Source organism: Cololabis saira, chromosome 12 (genome assembly GCF_033807715.1).
Source record: "Cololabis saira isolate AMF1-May2022 chromosome 12, fColSai1.1, whole genome shotgun sequence".
Classification (NCBI taxonomy): domain Eukaryota; kingdom Metazoa; phylum Chordata; class Actinopteri; order Beloniformes; family Belonidae; genus Cololabis; species Cololabis saira.
The window spans coordinates 32,543,795-32,567,386 of record NC_084598.1 but is presented as its reverse complement, the minus strand read 5'-3'; the positions used below and the strand labels follow the sequence as shown (position 1 = coordinate 32,567,386).

The window sequence follows — 23,592 nt, the reverse complement described above, 5'->3', positions numbered from 1 at the left end:
AAAACCATTCATTTCAAATGCCCCGGCTGCCCCCAGGAACCCGTAATTATGCGCCACCCGATAATAATGGAGTGCTGTTCTGGGCTCCACGAGGACGTTGTTGGCATTGTTAGTCACTTCAGAAGTGTTGTTCGACAGCGCTCTCTACATTTCCTCTTGAATTTCAATAAACCAAAGCGGAGCCGTCAGCAGGACCGGGGCTGTATAATCACCGGCGCGGTGGGATGACCTCTGGCCGCGAGGCGCGCCGCTCACACAACCGGCGAGCCACACAATCAAACATCAGAGGTCACTGTTGTGCTTCAGTGGCACTTTTAATAAAACAGACATTTCATCCTCACAACAGCAATGTCTGGACAGAGAGGGCGAGGAGGGGGGGCGGGGGGTGGGGTTGGCCGGGTGGGGGTTCTCTCTGCCGATAGGCTGGTTGTTCCTGATAAGTGAGAAGGAATTGGATAACGAAAATTGAACTGTGCTGCTGAGCAGTGTGGGGAACCGTGGATGTGTGTGTGAGTGTGTGTGTGTGTTAACTGACTCATCTCGGCTGGCATTTTATTTCTTCTCCCGCATCTAATATACAGTGACAATTGAGCAAAGAGAACCCCGACCGCCGCTGCACACGCTCCCCCTCACGTATATACAGAAAAAATTAATACATTCAATTAAATCACTAAGTAACAAAGCTAATTAATCTGTGTTTTTAGCAGAAATCACATGGTTTCACATCCAGTTTGTACATCCTGTTTCCAATCAGACTCTTCTCTCCGTTCTTTCCACTAGGTCTTTACCCACGTAGTCCATCACTCAAGTCTTTATTCATTTTATTCAACGACTCACACAAAAATCCCTCCATGCCCCCCCCCACCACCCTTTTTAGTTTAAAGACCCACCTGCCCCATATTTATAACTATGTACATAAGCAGCGATCTACCTGTCACAAAAAACCCCAACCCACCCGCGGATCTCACTCACCCCACCTGAGCCCGTCGGAGTCCCCCCCCCCAGATAAAGAAGAAAAAAAGAAAAAGAAAACACACACCTGTCTTGCATCCCCTATTTCACGCGCTGCCCACATCTTACCCTGTTCTAAAAGAGCATGCCGAGTTTAACAATGAACACAGAAAATGTCTTTATACAGGGAGGAAAAAGGAAAATAACCAAACAAAAACACGCTTAAAAAGACCCTCCCTCCCTCCTCCCCCCACCACCACCACCACACACTCTTTGTCCTACAGGTGGACAGAGACTTAAGATTTCAGTGGCAACAAATAATTGTCATCTTGTTCCATTTTAGGATTATTTTTTGTTGTTTTTTTTGTTTTTTTAAGTGCTGACAGCGACAGGGTTTAGTCAAAAGAAGGTCCTGTCAGAAGAGGGTACCGGGGGCATGTCATGACCAGCAGAAGGGCAGTTTTCCAGAGTCTCTGAGGCAACATTTGACCATGGACCAGTTTGGGGGCGGGAGGGGAGAAGAGGTTTGGTGTTTTGGAAAGGAGGAGGGGAGAACAAGGTTTTTAGAGGGATTTTGGACATCTAAGTTAACTTTTACTTTCTTCTGGTTGCTATTTTTTTTCATTGGTTGTTTTTCAGAGTCAGAGGTGTCGTGGGCTGGGGTGGCCGTTGTGGTACAGCTTCTGCTTGATGTGGACCATGTTGCCGCTGGAGTCCTCCAGCTGTCTGAGCTGGGCTCGGCGACGGAGGTCTCGAAGATTGCAGAACTGCGGTAGCCACGACCAGGACGGAGTATCTGCAGGGGCGAGGAGAGAGGGAGCAGGGAGGAGTGTTAATGAGACGTTACAGGGAATCAACCGCGGAGACAGAGGAGTCACAACTGTCAGCACTATCAAATACTAAACCCAGAACATTTTTTTTGCCAAAGAAACTTTTCAACAGAAACGAACTAAAGAGCATTAAAGGCTTTTACGTCATTCTATGTAGCAATACCACTCCTGACCAGCAGAGGTGCAGCAACCCAGGCAGTCGCCTTGGGCCCCGAGCTGAAGGGGGCCCCGAAGGACGGCTGACATCAATGATAAAATAATGGAACTGCTTTAGACACTGCAACGACAACACATCAGACACGGGGCCCTTTCCAAGTTGTCACTGGCTAGTTCAGGGGTCGGCAACCCAAAATGTTGAAAGAGCCACATTGGACCAAAAACACAAAAAACGAATATGTCTGGAGCCACAAAAAATGAAAGGTCTTGTATAAACCTTAGAATGAAGACAAATGGTGAAAGGAGAAATGTCGAAAAAAAAGTCAAAATGTGGAGAAAAAAGTCAAAATTTTGAGAAAAAAGTCAAAATGTTGAGATTAATGTTGAAGTACAATCTCGAGAAAAAAGTTCAAATGTTGAGAAAAAAGTCGAAATGTTGAGAAAAAAGTCGAAATGTCGAGATTAAAAAGGAAAGGAAAAAGGAAGAAAAAAAGAGGAAAAAAAGGAAAGAAAGAAGAAAAAATAAAAAAAAACAAGAAAAGAAAGGAAAAAAAGGAAAAAAAGAGAAAAAAGAGAAAAAAAAGAGAAAATAAAGACAAAGAAAGAGAAAAAGAGGAAGAAAAAAAGAAGAAAAAAGGGAAAAAAAAGGAAAAAAAGAAGAAAAAAGCAAAAAAAACAAGAAAAGAAAGAAAAAAAGGAAAAAAAAGAGAAAAAAAAGAGAAAATAAAGAGAAAGAAAGAAAAAAAGGAAGAAAAAAAGAAGAAAAAGGGGAAAAAAAGGAAAAAAAGGTGAAACATTTTTGAAAAAGCTCCAGGAGCCACTAGGGTGGCGCTAAAGAGCCGCATGCGGCTCTAGAGCCGCGGGTTGCCGACCCCTGGGCTAATTGATAGTAGCCCCCCCCCCCCACAGAAGGCTGATATCGCTCCATATCAGCAACACAACTTGAAACCCCCATAGACACTGCAATGACAGTCAGGAATCTCCCTAACCCTGCGTTCACACTGAAAGCCTCAAAAATCACCTGACGCCAGTATCTCGCTGCTTGGTGCGTTCAGACTGAAAGCAGCATGTACTGTCGACGGCTGCAGTGGGCGGGGCTAAAGCTGCACTGCAGAAGTGGAGGGAACAGTGTATATAGCCTACACATATAGCGTGCACATCTTCAGTTTCCTATTTCACCATAGATCACAGTTTGGGACGCCTGCTTTATATTTTAGTGTTATTTCCGCGTAGATAAGAGTGAGTTTGATGCTCCTTAACAAGTTTGGTCCGCGGATCAACATCAACCGTCAGCGAGCCCTTGCTCCCGGTGAAGGCTGATTTATGGTTCCGCGTCACACCAACGCAGAGCCTACTTCATAGGGTACGCGGCGACGCACACCGTTTTTTTATTTTTTTATTTCACCTTTATTTAACCAGATAAAAAGACCCATTGAGGTCAAGACCTCTTTTACAAGGGTGACCTGGCCAAGAAAGGCAGCAGCACACGTCCACAAATAACACACAAATAACAGCAATCACGAAAAATATACATTAAAATGAGAGTGCAAACTGTTTAGCAAATAAAGTGCAATAGTGGTGACTTCAGTAATATGTAAAAAACAACAACTTCAGTAATAAGGTATCCTACGCCGTCGATTTAACGCAGAACCATAATTCAGGCTTGAAGCTGAAGTCTGTCTGCGCTGATCACTGACACACCGGGTCGGAGCGGATTTGGTCATGATGTTTAACCTGTGTTTTGTGATTAATAAGCACGGTTTTTAATTATTTTGCGTTGGATCAATGTAGCAAATGAAATCGTTAGGACCATACAGCTCCTCAACCATCAGTTAACGTGTTTCACATGAGCAGTTCAGGTAAAAACGGCAGTCAAATCAGCAAAAATGTCAGTTTACTGGATGAAATATATTAATTCCTGATAAAATAAGTTTGTTAGTGCACAGCTCTGCTCATGTACGCAGAGCCGGATTAAATAAATGGACTACACTAGGCAGACTGTGATTTTTGGGCCCCCCTCCATCGATGTTATTTATGAAATCTTAAACTTACCAAAGTTACTAATAAAACTTAATTCACATTTTACATAGCATAGTCATAGTCAAGTTGGTTCTTTGTATTCCAAAATAAGTCATGTGTTGTATATTAAAAAGTCTATCAGACTATTTTTAGATTTTTATTATTTATACGTTATTACACCGCTCTATTAAATGCTATTAAATTATCCTTATCTTATCGATTGTGAGCATTTTGCAGAAAATCTTAATTAAATGTGTTGATTAAATTGAATAGTTAAATAAGAAGTCAAATCTACAAAGACCAATAAAATTTGCAGTAAGACAAAGTGTGCTGTCTGTATGTGTATATGTATGTATGTGTATGCGTATGCAGAGTCGTTTGGGAGATTTGCGAGGCCCTGTGTGAAATGGCCAGGGGGGCCCTAGCGCGTGAGCGGTTTTTCGGGTCGGATCGGGTGTCTATATGCGCAATTTTAACTCTCCAATTAGCAAAATACTGGATACCTTACCCTGCCTCATCATCATCTGGGCTTGCCGCGACGCGGGGCCCCACGGCTGCTGGAGACCCGGGCGGATCGGTGATTTTTGTAACAAATTTATCAAACGAGCCTTTCAGAGAGGCATTAAACTCTTCCATTTTCTTTTGTTTTTTTCTTTTTTCATCCCCTGATGGAAATTTCCTGATTCTGTCTCGTTCTCTCGACATTGTGTGACAGTTTGTTCCAACTCCACCGTCTGGATCAGACTAGCTTGTGTCTGCGCTTGGTCTGATCAGTTGTATTGAACAACAGACACGCGTCATCATTGCACATATATTTATTGATATGCACAGACTAGTACACATTTAGGTCTGAAATGGAACGTGACTGTTGATATTTATAAGGAAAAAACAAAAAAAATTGGGGGAAAAAAAAAAACGGCCCATAGCGCCAGGCCCCTTGGGGCGCCAGGCCCCTTGGGGCGCCAGGCCCCTTGGGGCGCCAGGCCCCTTGGGGCGCCAGGCCCCGTGCGGTCGCACGGTTCGCACATCCCTTGCGGCGGCCCTCTGCGTATGTATCCGTATATGTATGTATACTAAATATAGTAATAATGCAGTAATACCGGCATGTTATCAACCATTAATATGTGTGCAGACAAAAAAAAAATATTTTTTTTTTTTTTTTTTTTTTTTTTTGTCCCTCTGTCTGGGCCCCCCCCCTGTCGGGCCCTAGGCACGTGCCTAGTCTGCCTTTGCGTTAATCCGGCTCTGCATGTACGCATGTGAATGAGTGTACGTTTGTGTGTACACGAAAGTACAATCTGCATTGAGGGTTCTCGCTTCGGGAATCCCGGTCTGTGATTGGACGCTGCCTCGGCGTCGCCGCTGCTCATTTGCACAAAGTTGAGATTTTTCAACTTCAAATTGACGCGCTGCTCCGGCTGCTCACGACGCCTCTGCTGCCTCTGCTGCTCTCGCTGCCTCTCAACGCGCATTTTCATAGAAACTGAATGGCAGCCGGCTGCCTATGATGCCCGTGACGCTTTCAGTGTGAATGCAGGGTAATGGGGCCACATTACTAGCCAGAATTAAGCTGTGCGTGTTACATTATAAAAAAGTAGTGCCACTTTATCCCAAACTCCCAGTCATCCACCAAGCAAGTTTACTGCACATTAAAGTTAGTGTAAAGTGAATTCAGCCATTTTCTTCTAAACACATTCATAGCCACATAATAAGTCAGTATGTATGTAAAGTTTGGATTAATATAATTATGTTATTTATTATTTATTTTATATTTTAATTGTTAAAATAAAAGATTTTGTTACTGATCCTGGACTTCATTCATCATGATTCTGAGGAGCCCTGTGGTCTCTCCTACAGGGCCCCCATGGGTGTAGAAACCTAACCCTGCTGACCACAGGGGGGCCCAGAGAGCTGCTGTGTACCACTCCACACACGTTGATGTATTTTAAGTCGGGGTCTGACACTTCAGGATATACTGAATACTGAGAGTTTGGACTTGGACTTTGGACATACCAAGTACAATTCAGGAGAATGTGCTTTTGAATTCAGTTAAATATATAGATAAACACGGAAAATGAAGAAAACTTCACATGGACCACAGACTAACGAGCCAAAACTGTTTACAACCATGTGTTTTTAATTTTTTTTAATCAAAATAGGTTTCATCCTTATGAATTTCTTCTGCCTTATTGATAGAGTTCTGCGGATATTAACAGAAAAATTGTTTCAAGTAGATTCTGTCGATAGTTTCAAGTATACATTACTGTTTACTGAAGTGTACTCTTAAATTAAACCTGCTGTACTCTACTGCCCTTATTTTTTTTTTAACAGCTTGTGCTTTTTATTATTTTACTTCTTTTCTTATTCTTACCTATTTTTTATTATGTCTTGCCGCTTTTAATGTCAATGTAAAGCACTTTGAATTACCTTGTGTTGAATTGTGCTATATAAATAAATTTGCCTTGCCTTGCCTTGCCTATAGTCTTGACCACAAATTGTAAGATAGAAGAACTTTCTGCGCCATATAACTGAAGTTATAACCTTGTGTTTTTAGCCCTTTCTCTTCGGTTACTACTTCTGCTTGTTGATGGAGCATTTGAAACGGATCAAAAACACTTCATCAAAGTTGTCCTAAGACAAGGACAGATATTGTATTAAAGTCTTGCATAACATGTAATTGTGTTTTTGATCCCGTTCAAATGTTGCCTACTTCTTTGCTGTCCAAAGTACACACACTAAGTCTCCACTGGATGCGTCTTCGATAAAATGGGCAGCACAAGAACAAATCCGGGTATATTGACCATACCTTGACGCATATAGTACGCATATTGAGAAACTGCCATGAACTTTCTTGAGATATGCTGCCCCATGTGGCCAGGTTGGTATTGCACCCTACAGTGTCTTTAAACATATGTTTTGGTGTTGCATCTTCTCTACATAATCTGTCTTGATAAATTTATGTTGATTTCATACACTTTCGAGGGAGATGTTGTACTTTCTGCTCCAAAATGTTCATTTGCCAGTTTTAGTGACTAATACAAAGAGAGTTTACATTGTCAACAGGCTTTAAAATATGATACATCCACATAAACACGGTAGTTTTCAACCTTTTTAGAAAGAAAAAGAGAGGATTTGGGATCAAATTTAAAAGCATATTTGACTTAGGTCCAAAAGTGTTTTAACATTGGCAGAGCTTTTATGATTTAACCATCATGAACAACAACAGTAGATCTGGAAAAAAATGATGTGTTGACTTTCACGTTTAATTTAGGAGGTTTTACAAAAATGTGGCATCCACCGATAAAAGGATTCTGTGATCACCCACTTCACTTCTGTAGTCTTCCAGGCCTTTGATGGCGCTGAGCTCAACTGCCCCCCCCCCCCCGTTATAAACGCACCAAACTGTTGATTTAGTGACTGATGTTTTCTTGTTATTTTCTTCCTAATGGTGAACTCCTTCATTTGCATTGAAATCTTCTTGCACCGATGCGTCTCAATGCCAATGTTTTAATCTAAAACTGCAACACAGCGTAAAGCCCCACTGATACGACACATCTCATGTAATAATCTTAAAATGTCACGGTGACGGGGACGGGGACACGCTCTGCCGGTCTCATCCTTAACTCCTACTTCCAAGTATCAATTAAGAGCGTTTCTCGGTTGCATGAGCAATACTGTCTCTCTTGTATTGTGCAGAAGAAAAAAACAATGGAAAACCCCCCAAAGCTTTATATCTGGACAACACACTCATGAGATCAAGACAACACAATGGTACAAAATCCTACTTAGTTCGGGTATTTGTTTGGAAATCCAGTTAGAGAAGGACAAGGCTTATCAACGTCCAGCACCACGGAGGACTGGTTTCTCCGCTGAGCGGCGTCCGTTTCAGTGTAAAGGCAAATGAGCCTAAGAGCATCTGTGTCCCTGACTTTGTTCTCTAATATGCATGACTTTAGAGGGATGAAGGCATTTCAGCACAAAACTCCTCCCTCTCTCTGATCTCTTTTTCTTTTTTATTATCTCCAATGGAAAAGTTCATGAGCGTCATGACGGTCCACAAACTGCTTTCCCAACTTGGTTTTTATGGTATAATGGGAAAGAGACATGTGATAAAAGGTGATGGAATGATGTTTCAAGCGTGTGCAGCACCTTTATTGCACGGAAATTGCTTTATAAATAATTTGATTTGTCTATAGTGTTTTCTTACACCTAAAAAAACAGCAACTGACAGCGTCAAACTAAAATAAATGTCAAACTGAGGACAGTCATCTCCCCTTCAGCCTCCTAATAGATACTTTTTTTTTAATGTAATTAAAAAAGATTAAGATTCTTTGCATGGTCGTTTCACTAAAAAGCATGGCAAATGCTCCAGTAGCTTTCTTTTTTTTTGCAACTAAAAGGTCTTCAAAGTCCACAACAAAAATAGCTATTTTAATTTTACCACATGGCCTGAGCCCCCCTTAAACATCCATAACTCTTCTGAGGTTACTTAAACACATCATGTATTGAAAAAATGTCCACTTAGCAGCAAATTCTGGATGCCTCAAACCAGATATTAGCAGTTTGAGGAGAGAGAAGGTCAGAAATAGAGCAGCAGAAAAGTACATTTATACATTAAAGCATGTAAACCTCATTTAGCTGTCCGGCTAAATGAAATTATCCATGAATCCATCCGTCCTTTCATTCATTTTCTATCCCGGCTATCATCAGGTGAAAGGCGGAGTACAGCTTGAAACTCGCTGGCAGTGCATCACAGAGCAAGATTACATTATTAACCTGTAAATTAGCCCAATATGGGTTCTTGCACTGCAATATTTCAACCTGGTCTCAGTGAAATGCAGCATAAATCGGTTGTTTAGAGTCACATGAAGGATTTTCCATATTTTGGGGGTTTCTTTCACACTAAAAGATGTGGAAATTCCTACATAGATCAATACAATGTCAAAGCATTTTGTGAAGCACTAACAAAACAACTCCTGTATGACATTTATGAGGCTTAAATCTGAAATTAAAGACCATGGAGGGGCAAGTTTTTGATTCCATTACTGTTTTGTCACCATTGTGCATCATATTGTTAAAACAGACGCCGATGCTGATGCCAAAACTCCACATGAGATGCATTTACGTTCGTGACGTCCACATCGTGTTGCATTAAAGTGAGTTATTAGCTCCGAGCCGGTATTTTGTCCCCACCAGCTTGGACACGGCTCTTACATCTACAGTAATTTTGGTAAGTAGGAGCAGCGAGGGCAGAATGACAGAGGAGAGATAAAAGACCGAAACACCGAAGTGCCGGATGAGGATGTTAAATCAAGTACACAATGGCACTGGCCTTGACCCATTTGTGGTCTGGGAGCAGCACAGGAGACTGTCTTGGCATCATTTCTTTACGGTCAAAGTAAATGAAAGCTGGGGCTCTGACCACATGACCACATGAGAGTTCGCAGGGTTTCAGCAGCAAGTCCGTCAGACACGTGTTTGGAAGGTGTGCGCAATGTGAAGCGGGCAAAGTGGGAGCATAGATCCGCGCTTGACAGCTTATAAACTGAAACCTGCGAGACGGAGTGAGGTCCAAGGAAGCAACGGCGGGGGGGAAGTGTGGTTGGGGGGGCCCTGGAAAATGAGCTCGGTAGCAAATGGCCGTGCCGTAGGATGAGCAAAAGAAGAGGGGGGACGGGGATGGAGCTGGGAAGAGAGGGGTGTGAGGCATATGGAGGGGGGTAGAAAAGAGAGAGAGAGTTATTTATAGCTTTGAATGGGCATGCTGTCCACAAGGACTGCTCTGAAGGGTATCCAAAGGAAAAAGGGCAACGAAGACGGGTTTCTCTTCTCATTTGAATAAAAGGATAAAAGGATGGAGATGCGGAGAAAGAGAGAGAGAGAAAGAGAGAGAAGGAATGAAGGCGAAGCGCAGAGAAAAAACAACCGCTCTGCCGTTTTGGAGCAGATGGGCTCCAGAGGGGGATGCTGATGCTGAACGCCAACTCATCATTTCCCTAGATTTTCTTTTCTTTTTCTTTTTTTTTCTTCAGTTTTTCACATTGTCAAAGAAATACTGACATATAAAATGAACTGCAAATACGGGTGGGAAAAAAAAGGGGTGGGGGGGGTCCTGTTGCGGCAGGAAGCTTTGTAAAGGAAATGGTCAGGAGTAGATTCAATAAAGGGGGAAGGAGAGGGAGAGGGAGGGGTGAAGGGGAGAATTAGGAGAAGAAAAAAGCAGTGAATCGATGTGCATCCCAATGTACCGAGTGTGTGTGTGTGTGTGTGTGTGTGTGTGTGTGTGTGTGTGTGTGTGTGTGTGTGTGTGTGAGTGTTTCTCACTTGCCATTCCAGCTGCTCTCTCGTTCTATTTATAGCTCTAGAGGAGAAAGAGTGTATATACGTGTGTGTGTGTGTGTGTGTGTGTGTGTGTGTGTGGATATATATGTGTGTGTCTCCATCCCGCTCACACACACCCGTCCCTGCTCTGTCAGCCTCACCTTCCCTCTTCATCTCTGGGAGGCTAAATGAGTCTGACCTAGCATCAACGTCACCGTGACACACACACACACACACACACACACACACACACACACACACACACACACACACACACACACACACACACACACACACACACACACACACACACACACACACACACACACACACAATTGAGGGGCATTCCCTACCAGCGAACCAAAAACGCGCCTATATCCCCGACTGTTACATTCCCGCTAATGAATCCAGATGTTCCCCTATCTTTAGTTAATTTCTTTATATTTTTTAAAGGCTATGTTGAAATGATTACTGTTTATTAAGCTGCATAAGATAAATCCTTGATAGAAACTCCTATCAGAGTGCATTAAAGCCACTTCAGTCATTCCCTGCCCAGATACTTCCCCCATCGCGCCCGAGGAGCTTTTCCATTGCAGCTGCAGTATCCAGGTCACATAACACCTACTTTATTCTTAAAAGTAAAGATCCAGGCCACCTCCACATTGCAGACATGCCCCGATACTGCAGAGGGCCACAAAGAACATCCTCCCTCCCGTTTTCAGCTGCTCTGTTTTCAGTACTCTTCCAAACCGAGCTGAAAGCGTGCCAAAGCAATGCTGAGGGTTTCGTCAGTGTTTTCCCTCCTGAGTTTTACCCAGCTGCAGTGGAAACAGCCCCGACGAGCCGTGAGAAAGTGAAACACTGCATCCCGCGGTGCAAAAAACTCCAGCAGATAAATCCTGGGTGCCGTCTCGCGGCCGGCGCGTCGGAGAGGGCTGTGAGGGATTGTCACACGTACGTCTGAAAGCTGCTCAGCTATTTATTTCCCTCGTCTTGTTGACACGACAGCCACACATGTCGGTGAACTATACGCCACATGTTCTGTCTCATTAAATGCACCGCGTCCCGTCTCTTTCAGTAAAATAAGGTGCATCCTTCATCTGTCGGGGGGGAGATGGGAGGAAAAATGAAACAGATATTTCAGAGAGAAGCATGTTGACAGAAGGCAGGAAATGAAGAATCAACTATTGCCCTCAGTTGGGTTTAAACACAATTTGTGGGATTGTTGCATTCACTACCAGATGGTGAGAACCAAATAGAGCCATGTGAAATGAGAAAGTAGGTTTTTTATGTCAGGACTTATGAAGAAAAATGATCCGATACCAGCTCAGCATTTTCTTAGATTTTTACATACATACAAATAGATAAATAGATAGTATGGTTAGGACTTAATCTAAGTGTAAATGTGGAAGGCTTTAGTGATATCAGAACTTTAGTTACGACCACTGAATGTCAATCAAGTTAGCTGTGGCTATACCAGCTCCTTCAGCCAGACTTTCTCAAAATATCTGCAGAGCTGCCGGCAGATGTTTAAAGCAGAATATGATTTTTAATTTGTGAGAAGAAAAAAAAAAGCCAGCTCCCGAGGTGGTCCCGGATGCACCCCAGCCTGTCTGCGTTCCCATTCCTGTGCCTCAGCCGGTGCCCCGGGCCCGGCCCAGGATCCGGCCTCAGCCGGCCCCCAGGACCCGGCCAAGGACTTGGCCCTTGGCTTCTGGCTCGGCCTCTGCACCGGGTCCAGCCCCGGTCTCGTCTGTTCCTGCTCCCTGTGGCCTCCTGGGATGTCTCTGCCTTTCGCCCGTCCCCGAGGCCGAGCCCCTGAACTGTCTCGCCGGTCTGCCCAGCCCGTTATTTTGGTTTTTGTTGTTGGCCCTGCCTGTTTTTTAACCCGTCTGTTTGCTTTTCCACCTGGTTGGGTGTTTTTTTTGTTTTTTTTTTCTAGTAGACCCATTTGGGCATTTTCTTTGTTTTCCTGCAAGTGCAGCGATTTTTGTTCAATGCGGGACTTTTGTTTTGTACTCCTGCATTTAGGTCCTCCTAACTCCTCATGACAGAGAAAGCTGCTCTCTTCTCTTACTGAGTTTCATCGAAGTAGCTCCTCCAGTCTACTTTCACCCCTCTGTTTATCAATAACGACAGAAAATTCCCAATTTCTGAGACTATACATTAAGTGGAAGATTAAATTTAGTTAACAATTAAGAATTGAAGCAATTACAACTTTGTTACTGGCGATCTCTACGTCCAGAGGACAACATTTCTTTTCCCTGTTGCTGCCTGAGCAGGTTGATAAAAATAATGCTCAGCATACGTATAAACCTAGGGAGACGCATTAACTCTGACATGTCACTGATTTTATGATCCTTGTACTAGTTTATAAAACTCTTATTAGAGTTTACCTTCTTATTTGTCATTTTTATGACCCTCCTCGGACTCTCAGGTCTTTTGGTGGGAAGTAAAAAATAAAACATACGGTGAATCCCCTGCCTACGTTTGTGGAACAAGCTACCGGAGGAACTGTGATTTTGAAAGGCTTTTATCATTCTTAATTAATGATTTAACAATATATTTTTATTGTAATTTTATTTGTCTCTATATATGTATGTGTGTATAAATACACATATTGTTTTGACTCTGCCCACATTTGTACTTTTATTTATTTATTTGTACAAATACATTATATATTCATTGATCTACTTAATTACTATCATATCCTAATTTCAAAATGTACCTGCTACTTATTTATCTATTTATTGCCTTTCTATGTGTTTTCTCAAAAGGCTGAAGATGTTTCCTCAATTATTGCTCTATTTTTAATATTAGTGGCATTTGTCTATGTGCATGTTGTTGTGTTGATGTGTGCAATCAATAAAATGTAATAAAATGTTGTGCTGGTTGAATCTGGGAGTTTTTTTAGTTGTGTAAAGCACTTTGTGTTGCACAAGTTGTATGAAAAGTGCGATACAAATAAAGTCTGTTTGATTGATTGATTGATTGTTGTCAAACAAGATATACATGATGTTGTGGTATACTCTGCATAAAAGTATTTTAGAGTTAAATCTGAGACCATCTGTATGTTTGACATGATGTCAGAAAAATCTAATTACCACATCAGTCCTAGGCACCACGGTTGTTTGGTGGTTTCTCTCTGGTTACTCCGGCTTCCTCCCTCAGTCCAAAAACATGTATGCTAGGTTAATTAGTGGTTCTAAACTGCCTGTAGGACTATTTGTCTATATGTGGCCTTGTCCAGGCCCACATACTGATAACCCGTCTAAGGTGTACTCTCACCTTTATATCAAAGTGAATTGGGATAGGATAGCAGATCCCAGCTATTCCAATCCCTGAATTTGGAATAAGCAGATATAGGTAACAGATGGATGGCATCCATCTCTTTGAAATGATAGTTTTGTAATGCATGTAAACATCTTAGTCTGGCTGAAATCAAAGTGAAACAACACACCCAGATAATGCAGCTAAAGCAGAGCTACATGCACCCCATACACACTCTGCAGTAACCGCCTCTGGACTACTGGAAGAAACCACTAGAGACTGGTACAGAGAAGAAAGTGAACGGTGAACCGTACAAAATGTACAGAGATACAATTCTTCCCAGTTAACCATATTTCCAGTTTTTTGCCACCAATTAAACCAAATATGTAGCTTGTATTTTCCTGTGTGGCATAACAGGTCAACAAGGAAAAGCCAAAGCTAACAAACGGGACCTATCGCTGCTGAGTGTGACATACTTTGGGCCAATTAAATAAGTCAAGCTTTAATCGTGGCTTGACTAAACTGTGAATATACTGATTGATTCCCAACTCATCAGATAATCTACAAAATGATAGCTGAAAAAATTATCAATGTGTTGCAAAGTCCAGACCTGAAGATTCTGTGGCCTTGAGAGAACCGTGTATAAACGAATGTCCTTAAACCTCAATGAACCAAAACAAGTCGCAGAGAAGAGAGGCTGCTAAAGTCAAACAGAAAAGTTATTTCAAGTTTTACAGCACTGTGATGAAGTATTTGCCCCTCCTACAGATTTCTTCTGTTTTTGTTCTTTTGTCACACTTAATATGGTTCAGATCACCAGATAAATGTCAATATCAGACAAAGATACGCTGTGTAAACACAAAATGCTAATTTTTACTTTAATCAGCCTGCCTTAGTGTCAGGGATCCTGAAGTCTGGTCCTCGGGTGTCACTGTCCTGCATGTTTTATACGTTTCCCTGCTTAAACACACCTTGATTACTAATGACTATCATTAACAGACCTGTGCAGACCTCGATGACAAGCTGCTGATGATCCATCTATTTGAATCAGGTGTGTTAAAGCAGGAAAATATCTAAAACATGTAGGACACTGGCTCTCAGGGACCGGACTTGAAAAACCTGTTCTTAAAAAGCAACACGTCCATCTCTAAAAAATTCAAAAACAGATCACTGACATTTATCAGTCTGGAAAGGGTTGCAACGCTGTTTCTAAGGTTTCGGGACCTCAACAAACCAAAGTGATAGCCATGAAGAAAGTGAACAGCGGTGGTAAATCTTCAGAAGTGGCCAGTCTACCAAAATGACTCTAAAAGCACATCAGTGACTCATCCAAGGAGTCCCAAAAGAGCCCCGAACAACATCTAAAGTACTGCAGGTCTCAGTAGTCTTAGTTAAGGTCAGAGTTCATGATTCAACAATAAGAAAGACACAGTGGGTAAAAATGACATCCATAAGAGAGTTGAAAGGAAAAAAACTACTGCTGATCATAAATAACACAAAGACCTGTCTCACATTTGTCAAACAAACATCCTGATGATCTTTAAGACTTTTGGAAAAATATTCTGTGGAACTCTTTGGAGGGTGTGCATCCTGTTACATCTGGCTAAAACCAACACAGCATTGCAAGAATGAACATATAGCAACACATGGTGGTGGTAGTGTGATGGTCTGGGGCTGCTTTCCTGATTCAGGACCTGGACCAATCGCTTTGATTAATGCAACCTTGCATTTCTCTCTCTACTACAAAATCCTCTGGAAGAGTATCTGGCCATCTGTTTGTGACCTTAAACTAAGCGCTCTTAGGTTATGCAGCCAAACAATGATCTGGAAAACACCACAACTCCACCTCTGAATGGCTAAACAAAAACAGACAAAAAAAAAACATTACGGTTTTGGAGTGGCCGAGTCAAAGTCCGGACTTAAAACCAGGTGAGATGTTGTAACCTAAACGGAACGTTCATGCACAAAATCTCTCCAATGTGGCTGAATCAAAACAGAGAAGAGAACAAAATTCCTTCACAGCGATGTGAAAGACTTGATGCAAGTTATCACAAACCCTTGATTGTAGTTGTTATGCAGCACCTTATTTGATTTAGGGGGCAATTACTTTTCCACATAGGGCCAAGTTGGTTTGGATAGCTTTTTTTTCCCTCAATAAAGGAAATCACCTTTTAAAATTTGCACTTTGTATTAATCAGGTGGTCTTTGCCTTATTTTAAAATCTGTTTGATGATCTGAAACATGGAAATGAGACCAAAAAAACAGAAGAACTCGATAAGGGAGCAAGTACTTTTTCAAAGCATTAAATAATTGAATAATAATAGGATATACTTGGTGTTTTCACACGGTCCCTCTGCAATTTTCTTAATTGATTAATTAATTGATATAATAAGCCATGTGCTGTTATTCATGCAAGGTTGTATTTATATGTTTTTTAAAAATCGTAACAACCAGAAGGATGTTTCACAAAACCAGGATAGCGGATATAGCTGGGATTTTCCAGATATCCTGGCTGAATTAAGCCCGGATGCGGTTTCACAAAAGCAGTAGCATATAAGTTACCATGGTGATATATCCTGTGCAGCTAGCCGGCTCCAGACCAGGCAGACAGCCAGGTTTATTTAAGCCCGATGCCTCATCTGTACAGTCGTCAGTCACTCCGATCAGAAACCAATGTGTTTTCTCTGTGATTCTGTTTTATGTGTCTGTTTTGGACCTTTTTTAAAAAGTCACATTTTTGCCCATTTTTGAATTACGTTGTCGATGATGAAGCACTTATATTGAGAGGCTTTCAGACAAGAAAGAGTGTTTCGGGACAGGTCCGTGCCGTTTGCTTTTCCCGACAATTACCTTCATGAATGCTACCGCTTTTCTAGGGATGCAATCCGCTACCTATACAGAGGGTCCCTAAATTCAGAGCCACGCCCTCCTCACCGTTACACAGGTGATCTGTGTTGAGCTCAGATATTTCGCAAGTGGTCCTACATGCAGTTGGGGATGCCAAAAATCTTAGCAAAGCCACTATTTGCCACAACATCAGAAGATGGCATTAGGCATTAAAAGAATATATGCACATCTTCATAACTTTCCCCGCCTACATTGAATTTTTTTTGTATTGATGAATTTATTTCAGTCATTCCACCATGAACCAAACTTATATTAACCCATGTGGACAGGTGCTAATAGTCTATATGCCTTTGAATAATACTTAATGGATTAATGTTAGCAAGTCAGTCCACATCATACTACAGAAATGTGATTATGTTGCATATTCAGTATAGTGGAATGATGTACCATGTATGAAGGGGGAAGTTTCTATGGGGGGGGGGGGGGGGGGGGGGGCACAGTCAGTGGCTGTCCCCCTCTGGATCCCCTCTAAAACTTTATTTATATCAAGAGCGAGCTCTTCTGCTGGCCTGGATTCTGGGGACGGTGGGCCGCTCCCCTGGCTAGACACACAAGCCTTGTTTTTAATGTCTAAAATAAATACGGGGATGAAATATCTGCGTAGGCATCGTCTAAGTCAGAACAAGTCATTTGTACATTTTAGTCAACATTTTTCCAGATCCGAAAAATGTTCCTATATTTAATCTTGACTTGTTGCCAAGTCCTCTTTGGTCCAGTCACTGTATAAATATTGATAAGATGTGTAACAAAAAAGAGTAATATTATTATTATATTTTTTAAAGGTGTTAAGGTAGGTGGGTATAGACCAGGGGTCACCAATCCTGGTCCTAGAGGGCCGGTGTCCTGCATGTTTTAGAGTTTTCTCTGCTTTAACACACCTGATTCTAATTAATCATCGTCATCAGCTTGTCATTGAGGTCTGCACAATTCTCTTAATGACACAGTCACTTTTCTCACGGTGCAATGAAGCAGCGAAACATGTAAAACTTGCAGGACAACGGCCCTCGAGGACCAGGATTGGTGACCCCTGGTATAGACGGAGGGGGGAAGACACGCAGGGAAAAGCAACAAGGCGGGACTTGAACCTGCGCTGCCTGCACAAGTACAATAGCCTCAGTAAATGGTGCCAGCTCCACCCACTGAGCTGTCCAAGGTCCTGAGTAACATGAAATCATCCGCTGTCAGATTCACACATTACATCATGAACTTCCACTGTTCATTAATAAATTTAAAGTTGTTATTTTGAGAAAATGTCAGTTAAATCTTAAAATGATATGACTATGGTTTTTTTTTCCATTAAAAGAAGTGGTTAGAAAATGTGTATTTTAGGCTATTTATGCATTCAGGTGATCCACTATTGTTTTCCATGCCCTTTGTCGTGCCTTTATAATAGCGGCAGTGTTTTTCTTTTTTAAGTATGTGCTTCATTCGTTCATAAACCTTCATTAAAAGATGTTGTTCATTTGGTGAGAAGTACGCACTGATTGATCTCTTGTAGAATCCGTGAATCTGTGATCGATTTCAAGATTCAAGATGCTTTATTTATCCCGAGGGAACTTGCTGTGCAACAGTTGCAGTGCAAGGTGGGGAAGTAATACAGAAAATAGTGAATAAATAAAAATAAGTACACACTAAATAAGTAATAAGGTTTTTCAAAGAAATCTGTAGATGCACATTTACCTGGATCACTTGCACCTAGCTTGACAAAGCCGCACCTCCTGGGCCTAGTTTGGCCTTTGAGAAACAGATGAAGCCAGGATGAACTGATGGATTTATCTCTTATCCTGGATTTCTTAATCCTACTTTTGTGAAACAGCCCTCAGATGATATCATGATGTGTAAATATATAAAACCTTAAGAGTTGAAAGAGTAGCATGAAAGCACCCAGTTATTCAAGTCTGGTTTAAGACAGCAACCAGTGAATGAGTTTTCATGTATTTTGTTCTGCATCGAGAATAACAGTGTTTGTTTGAAAAGAAACTTTACAGCATGGCCAAATGTTTGTATTTGACATCAAATGTTCATCTCTAGTGCAGCACCATCACATGAACCTGTTTCAGTTTGCAGACTTCAGACCTGGATCTTTTTATAGCCGCGATGGTAACCACTGAAGGACTTTATCACTGACACTTCTGGGACATACAGCTACTCAGGCATAAGTAACATTGTTCAGACAACCTCACTTGGCCCTTGCATTTGCCTGGTGCTTTTGGACCTTGATCCCTGATTAGAGTTGTTGCCGCTCTTTAATTTTAAGCACAGAATTTAGAACGGAAAAAACTAACTGGATCAGTTTCATCTGAAACTTATAAACAGCAACTATAACATTTACTGTCAATACAATGGATGAACCATTAAGTCACGTGACCCACTGGTTTCTGAAGAGTGGTTTTGAAACCTCCTTTTCTTTGCATGGTGTGCAGCCATGTTGCGTGGGAACACAATTCAATCAAAGTTAGCTGTGGCTACCAGCGTCTTTACAAACTCCCCATCGGTTCACTAAGCGTGATAGCATCACAGTTAGAGATGAGGAGATGATAATGAAAAGCTATTGGTTGAGCCAACTGTCATAAATCATAAGAGAAATAAATTCTCTCTAAATTCTCATGTTATTAAATTTTATGATTTGTTTTATTTTAAAATCATGCAAATTATGTTCAAAGCAAAATCAAAAATGCTCCCTGACCCAATACAGAGGTTCTTTTCAATTCAGGAGACTCGTTACAATCTTAGAGGTGTCTGCAATTTCACAGTACAAATAGCTAAAAAAGGTATGAAAAGGAGATGTGTTTCCATCACTGGAGTTAAATTCTGGAATGATGCCAACATAAATTTAAAAAACATGTCATTCTCTTTTTGTTTTTAAGAAAATGGTTTGTAAAGCTATTTTTGAAGCTTATAAGTGTAATTGACCATCTGTAAATGTTTCTTTGCTTTTCTATTGTTTCTTTGCCTTTTGTTGTTTCTTTGCTTTTCTATTCTCTTTTTGGTTTTCTGGAGGTCGGTAGCCAAAAAAAGAAAGTTGGTACAATAGGATAGGCTTTTATAAGCAATTTATATTGTTCAACACATTTTTTGGTTTTGTATGAAATGTTAATGCTGTGCACAATGTTTTTTTTTGTGTTGTTTTGTGTTGTCATGACTGAATAAACTTCATTCATTCATTCAAATAATTGTATTGCTTTATATAAATGTGTTAAAAAGAAAATCACCCCCCTCAGAGTTGCTCAACCCGCAAGTTTGATGGTAGATGCTTGGTTATGTGTAAAAAGAAAATTAAACGAACGAACACGGCAAAAAAATATGTACTCTGTACGCTATTATTGTCAATCTTCTCTCATTCCTATGGAACCGTCTGGAGCCTCTTGCACTTTTCTGCTGATGGTTTCTGCCACTTGTCCTTTGCAATGCACTAAAGACCCATTAAAAGTGGGGTAAGCAGTTATATGCAAGTTATCCAATATCAACAGATACTGATATTGGGTCCATGGACTCGCTAGACCACCTTATTATATATAAGGCAAATTTGTCTTCGGGTATAAAGTTGAACTGAACTGCTGTCAAAACAAAGGGACTTTCATTAATAACTAAAATGACATGAACTGACACAATTTTAAGTAAGAATGTGATATACCCTACATTTACAACACAATGACCATTAGCATTAGCCCAGAGGGCAAGTAGCGGCGTCATAATAATTAGCTTGTTCAAGCTTCTGATAAGACCCAACGGTGTCATTCCACTACAGCGATGGTGTGGATACGGTCCTTACAGATGAAGCAAGGGGATATTAACTTGGTGTATTTAAAAGGACTGTTTGTTCAGGAATGCTTTTCTCCTTGCTGCTACGTTGTCACAAGTCAACCAGTGATATTGCGCAGTTATACCAAACGATCCAATGGGGGAGAGTTCATGGAGTCTGCTTCTAACGCTTGACTATTACATCATAAATACAGACGCATAAATCCAGTGCTATGCAAGCAGGGTCCATGAACTTGTACAGACGTATGACAAGCGATTGGGAAGGATTTTCCTGCACAAACGGTCCTTTTTATACAACTTTTTGGCCTTGCTTTGCGGGGACCCTATCCACAGTATCGTTTAAGTGAATTACATATTTGACTCTTGACAGTGGTTTAAAGTATCAATTTATTCTGATGTTGCCACTAACATTAATGGCCTCTGTGCTGCAGAAGTATATCCCGATCTCAATTACGTTGTTTTTATGCCTGCACAAAAATGTACACCCTGGTAAAGAAGTAGTACCTTTGATAGTCCAGGTACTTTTGGTAGGAGGTCTGCAGCAGCCATCCACAATATCTTAGACACTGCAGTTTAATAACTGTTCAACTTCTTTTTAGTAACATCACACAATGTTCTACGCCTGGAGTCCTTGACAATTTTTGGATATTGGATATTGGATTCTCTCAGACAGCTTTCTCTTATAAAGAAGAAAACAGTCACCTTTAAAGTGGTGAAACCCTTTATTGTTGAGCTAAACATCTTGTAAGCCACGTTTCTGGCTGTAAGATGTTGTTTACACTCCGCCGATGTGACACCAGAGAAAGCAGGTATAAGACTAAACTGTACATGTACTAACAGCAGTGTAAATAATTCAGACAAATGGAGACATATTTCCTGTGTCTTGTCTTAGCTGAATTCATGTGGAAATTGTGCTGCATTTTGATAAATTAACCTAATTCACTCATATTGATTGAACATCATACCAGCCTGCCCTCCCTTTAAAGCGTTTCCCAGCCGTCGCGAGCGCTCGGGAAGCACAACCAAATGAAGCACGGCCTTTCCTTTTTAATACTTGTGCTCCGGTGAACTTGCATAAATCACCAGAGCTCTGACACTCAACCTGAGGACGGGGTCTCATCTGCAGGGCAGGAAAAGACAATGCTATAAATATGGAGAGTAAAGCTAGATTCATTCATTTTGGGTGCTTTTGTTTAAGTTTTCTGGTATTGTGGTGACGGCAAAGATTGTTCTACAGTAAGTGAAACATCAAGCATCAAGGCATTGGGCCGTATTTGTACAACTATAAGCCGCATTAAACTTTTTGCAAAACAGTAAACATACTTGTACAGGGGGGAACTGCAAAGGAACAAAGAGGCTGGAGTGGAGAAAAAAGTAGAAGAAGATCTGGACAAGAAGAATGACAGGTAATAAGAGATTAGCGAAAAACGCAGATGAAAAATATATTCTCCCCCCACAAAATGAAAACTTTTCTGCATGCCCTACATCCGCAACATTCATCAACTTCTGTTTTTTTAACATTTCACAGCAGATCCACGTATTTTCTTTGTTCTACGTAGGCTTGAGGATCAATTATGCAAAGGAAAAGGTGACATAGGAAAAACGGACAGCAATCCTGGACCTTTGCAGCTTTTTAAGTCAAGTTGACTTATTTCAGGATACATTTTTTTATAATGCCAAATGCAGTTATTTCAGGGAACATTTCTTTCTGTTCAATTCAGAAACCTGAACATTAGAAGAGTTACATGGTGTATTTCTACATGGCAGTTAAGCCTGCATACGTTGAAGAGAGTTATCAAAGAAATAGAAAAAAAAATCAGATATGGAATCCAGGAAAAAACAATAAGGAGACAACCGTTTCACCATGGTGTACACTATAAAAAGTGTTCTGGTCCTGCCACTGATAATACACAAAGAAACACTATACGTAAGCTGATGTTTAATCAAAACTGTGGAAATGTGATTCAACCTAACATACTGGGGAGTCATTTCCCCTGCCATCAGCTGTCAGAGGGACACAAACTTTCCTCTTTGGTTCAATGCTAACTCAACATTTTGGCTCATAGGCGAATACTTAATGTCCTATCAAAGTACACCAATATAGTTAAGTGATTACACTAATGTATGCCATCAAATTTAATATAAGAAAGGGTCACTGAAGCAAATATCTATGGGCAATTCAAAGTTGGTCTTCAGTTTAAGAGAGGCACAATTTGTCATCAAAATTTTAGTTTTAAGAAATGAGAGAACTGTTCAAACTCTGTGACATTACCCACAGATTTATGACAAGTAGTTCTGGAGACAGTGTTCAGACAATGTTGAATCATTCCTCTTTTCAGATTGTTTCAGTAGTGACATCTGAAATAAGGGCTGCCAGAGCTCTGACCAAGCAACACCAAATCTGCTACTAGCCTCGCCTCGCTCCAGCGTAGTGACTCAGGCAGCAACAGCGATGGCAGCAAACCACAACTAAAAGTCCAGGGGAGAAGGTAAGCAGCTGAAGTTCATCCCAGGCCCTGGTTGTAGGCTTGGCCCTTCGCTACAGGCAAGGCATTAGCCGGCACCAAGCGCCAACCCTCCCACTTCTGAATAGAGGCTCATGCGGAGCTATGATTCGTTGCAGTTCCTCCACTGACTGATTAAGGCTGACAATAGACGCCAGTCAATTTCCACTGAGTCCTATGTTAAAATGTCCAACTTTAGAGCAGAAATAAACATATTTATAGTCTGGTTCAAAAATACGCTTTGGTCTCAACTGCTTGATTTCATATCTATGACAACTCTGAGGGGGGTGAATTTTTTTGAACCACACGAGAAGAGTTTACATAAAACATTACATTTATTTCTCTAATATAACTGACTGACAGTCTGCTCAGCCAATGTCTAGCCCTCATCACTTCCTCATCTGTAATCGTCATGCTACCGCGCTTAGTGAAGCAACCGGCAGTTTGTACAAACCCTGTGTCGGCTCAATGGGACAGTAATTTTCGATTTCGCCGTTGAGTCAACATGTAAAACGATATATTCTGTTTTACGAATATGCTGGCAGCTCTGCAGATATTTCGGCAGGGATCCACTGAAGGAGCTGGTAGCCACAGCTAACTTTGATTGAGATGAGGTGGGCGTGTTCCTGAGCAATATAGCTGCGCCCCATAGTTAAAAAAAAAAAGGGCTTTAAAACTGCTCCTCAGAAACCACTGAGTCACATGACCTTATGCTTCGTCCTTCCGAGAACCGGTTGCAGGAGTCTGTTATTACAGTCAACAGCACAATAAACCATATCACCTTTAAAATAAAAGTGATTTTGCCATTTTAGCTCATCTTCAGATGTCACCATAAATGCTTGGAACCTGATGTGATCAGAGCTAGCCGTTAA

The 23,592-nt window shown here is 41.2% G+C and overlaps 1 protein-coding gene across 1 annotated transcript in view; it reads right to left on the bottom strand.

The window, feature by feature from the left end:
• Window positions 1-1,202: 1,202 nt before the first annotated feature.
• Window positions 1,203-23,592, bottom strand: part of tmem240a (transmembrane protein 240a) — a 29,425-nt gene continuing 7,035 nt past the window's right edge. Inside the window, exon 4 of the mRNA XM_061735046.1 lies at window positions 1,203-1,747. Coding sequence (XP_061591030.1) covers window positions 1,593-1,747 — 155 coding nt within the window. The 3' untranslated portion in view covers window positions 1,203-1,592. The remainder of the gene's footprint in view (window positions 1,748-23,592) is intronic.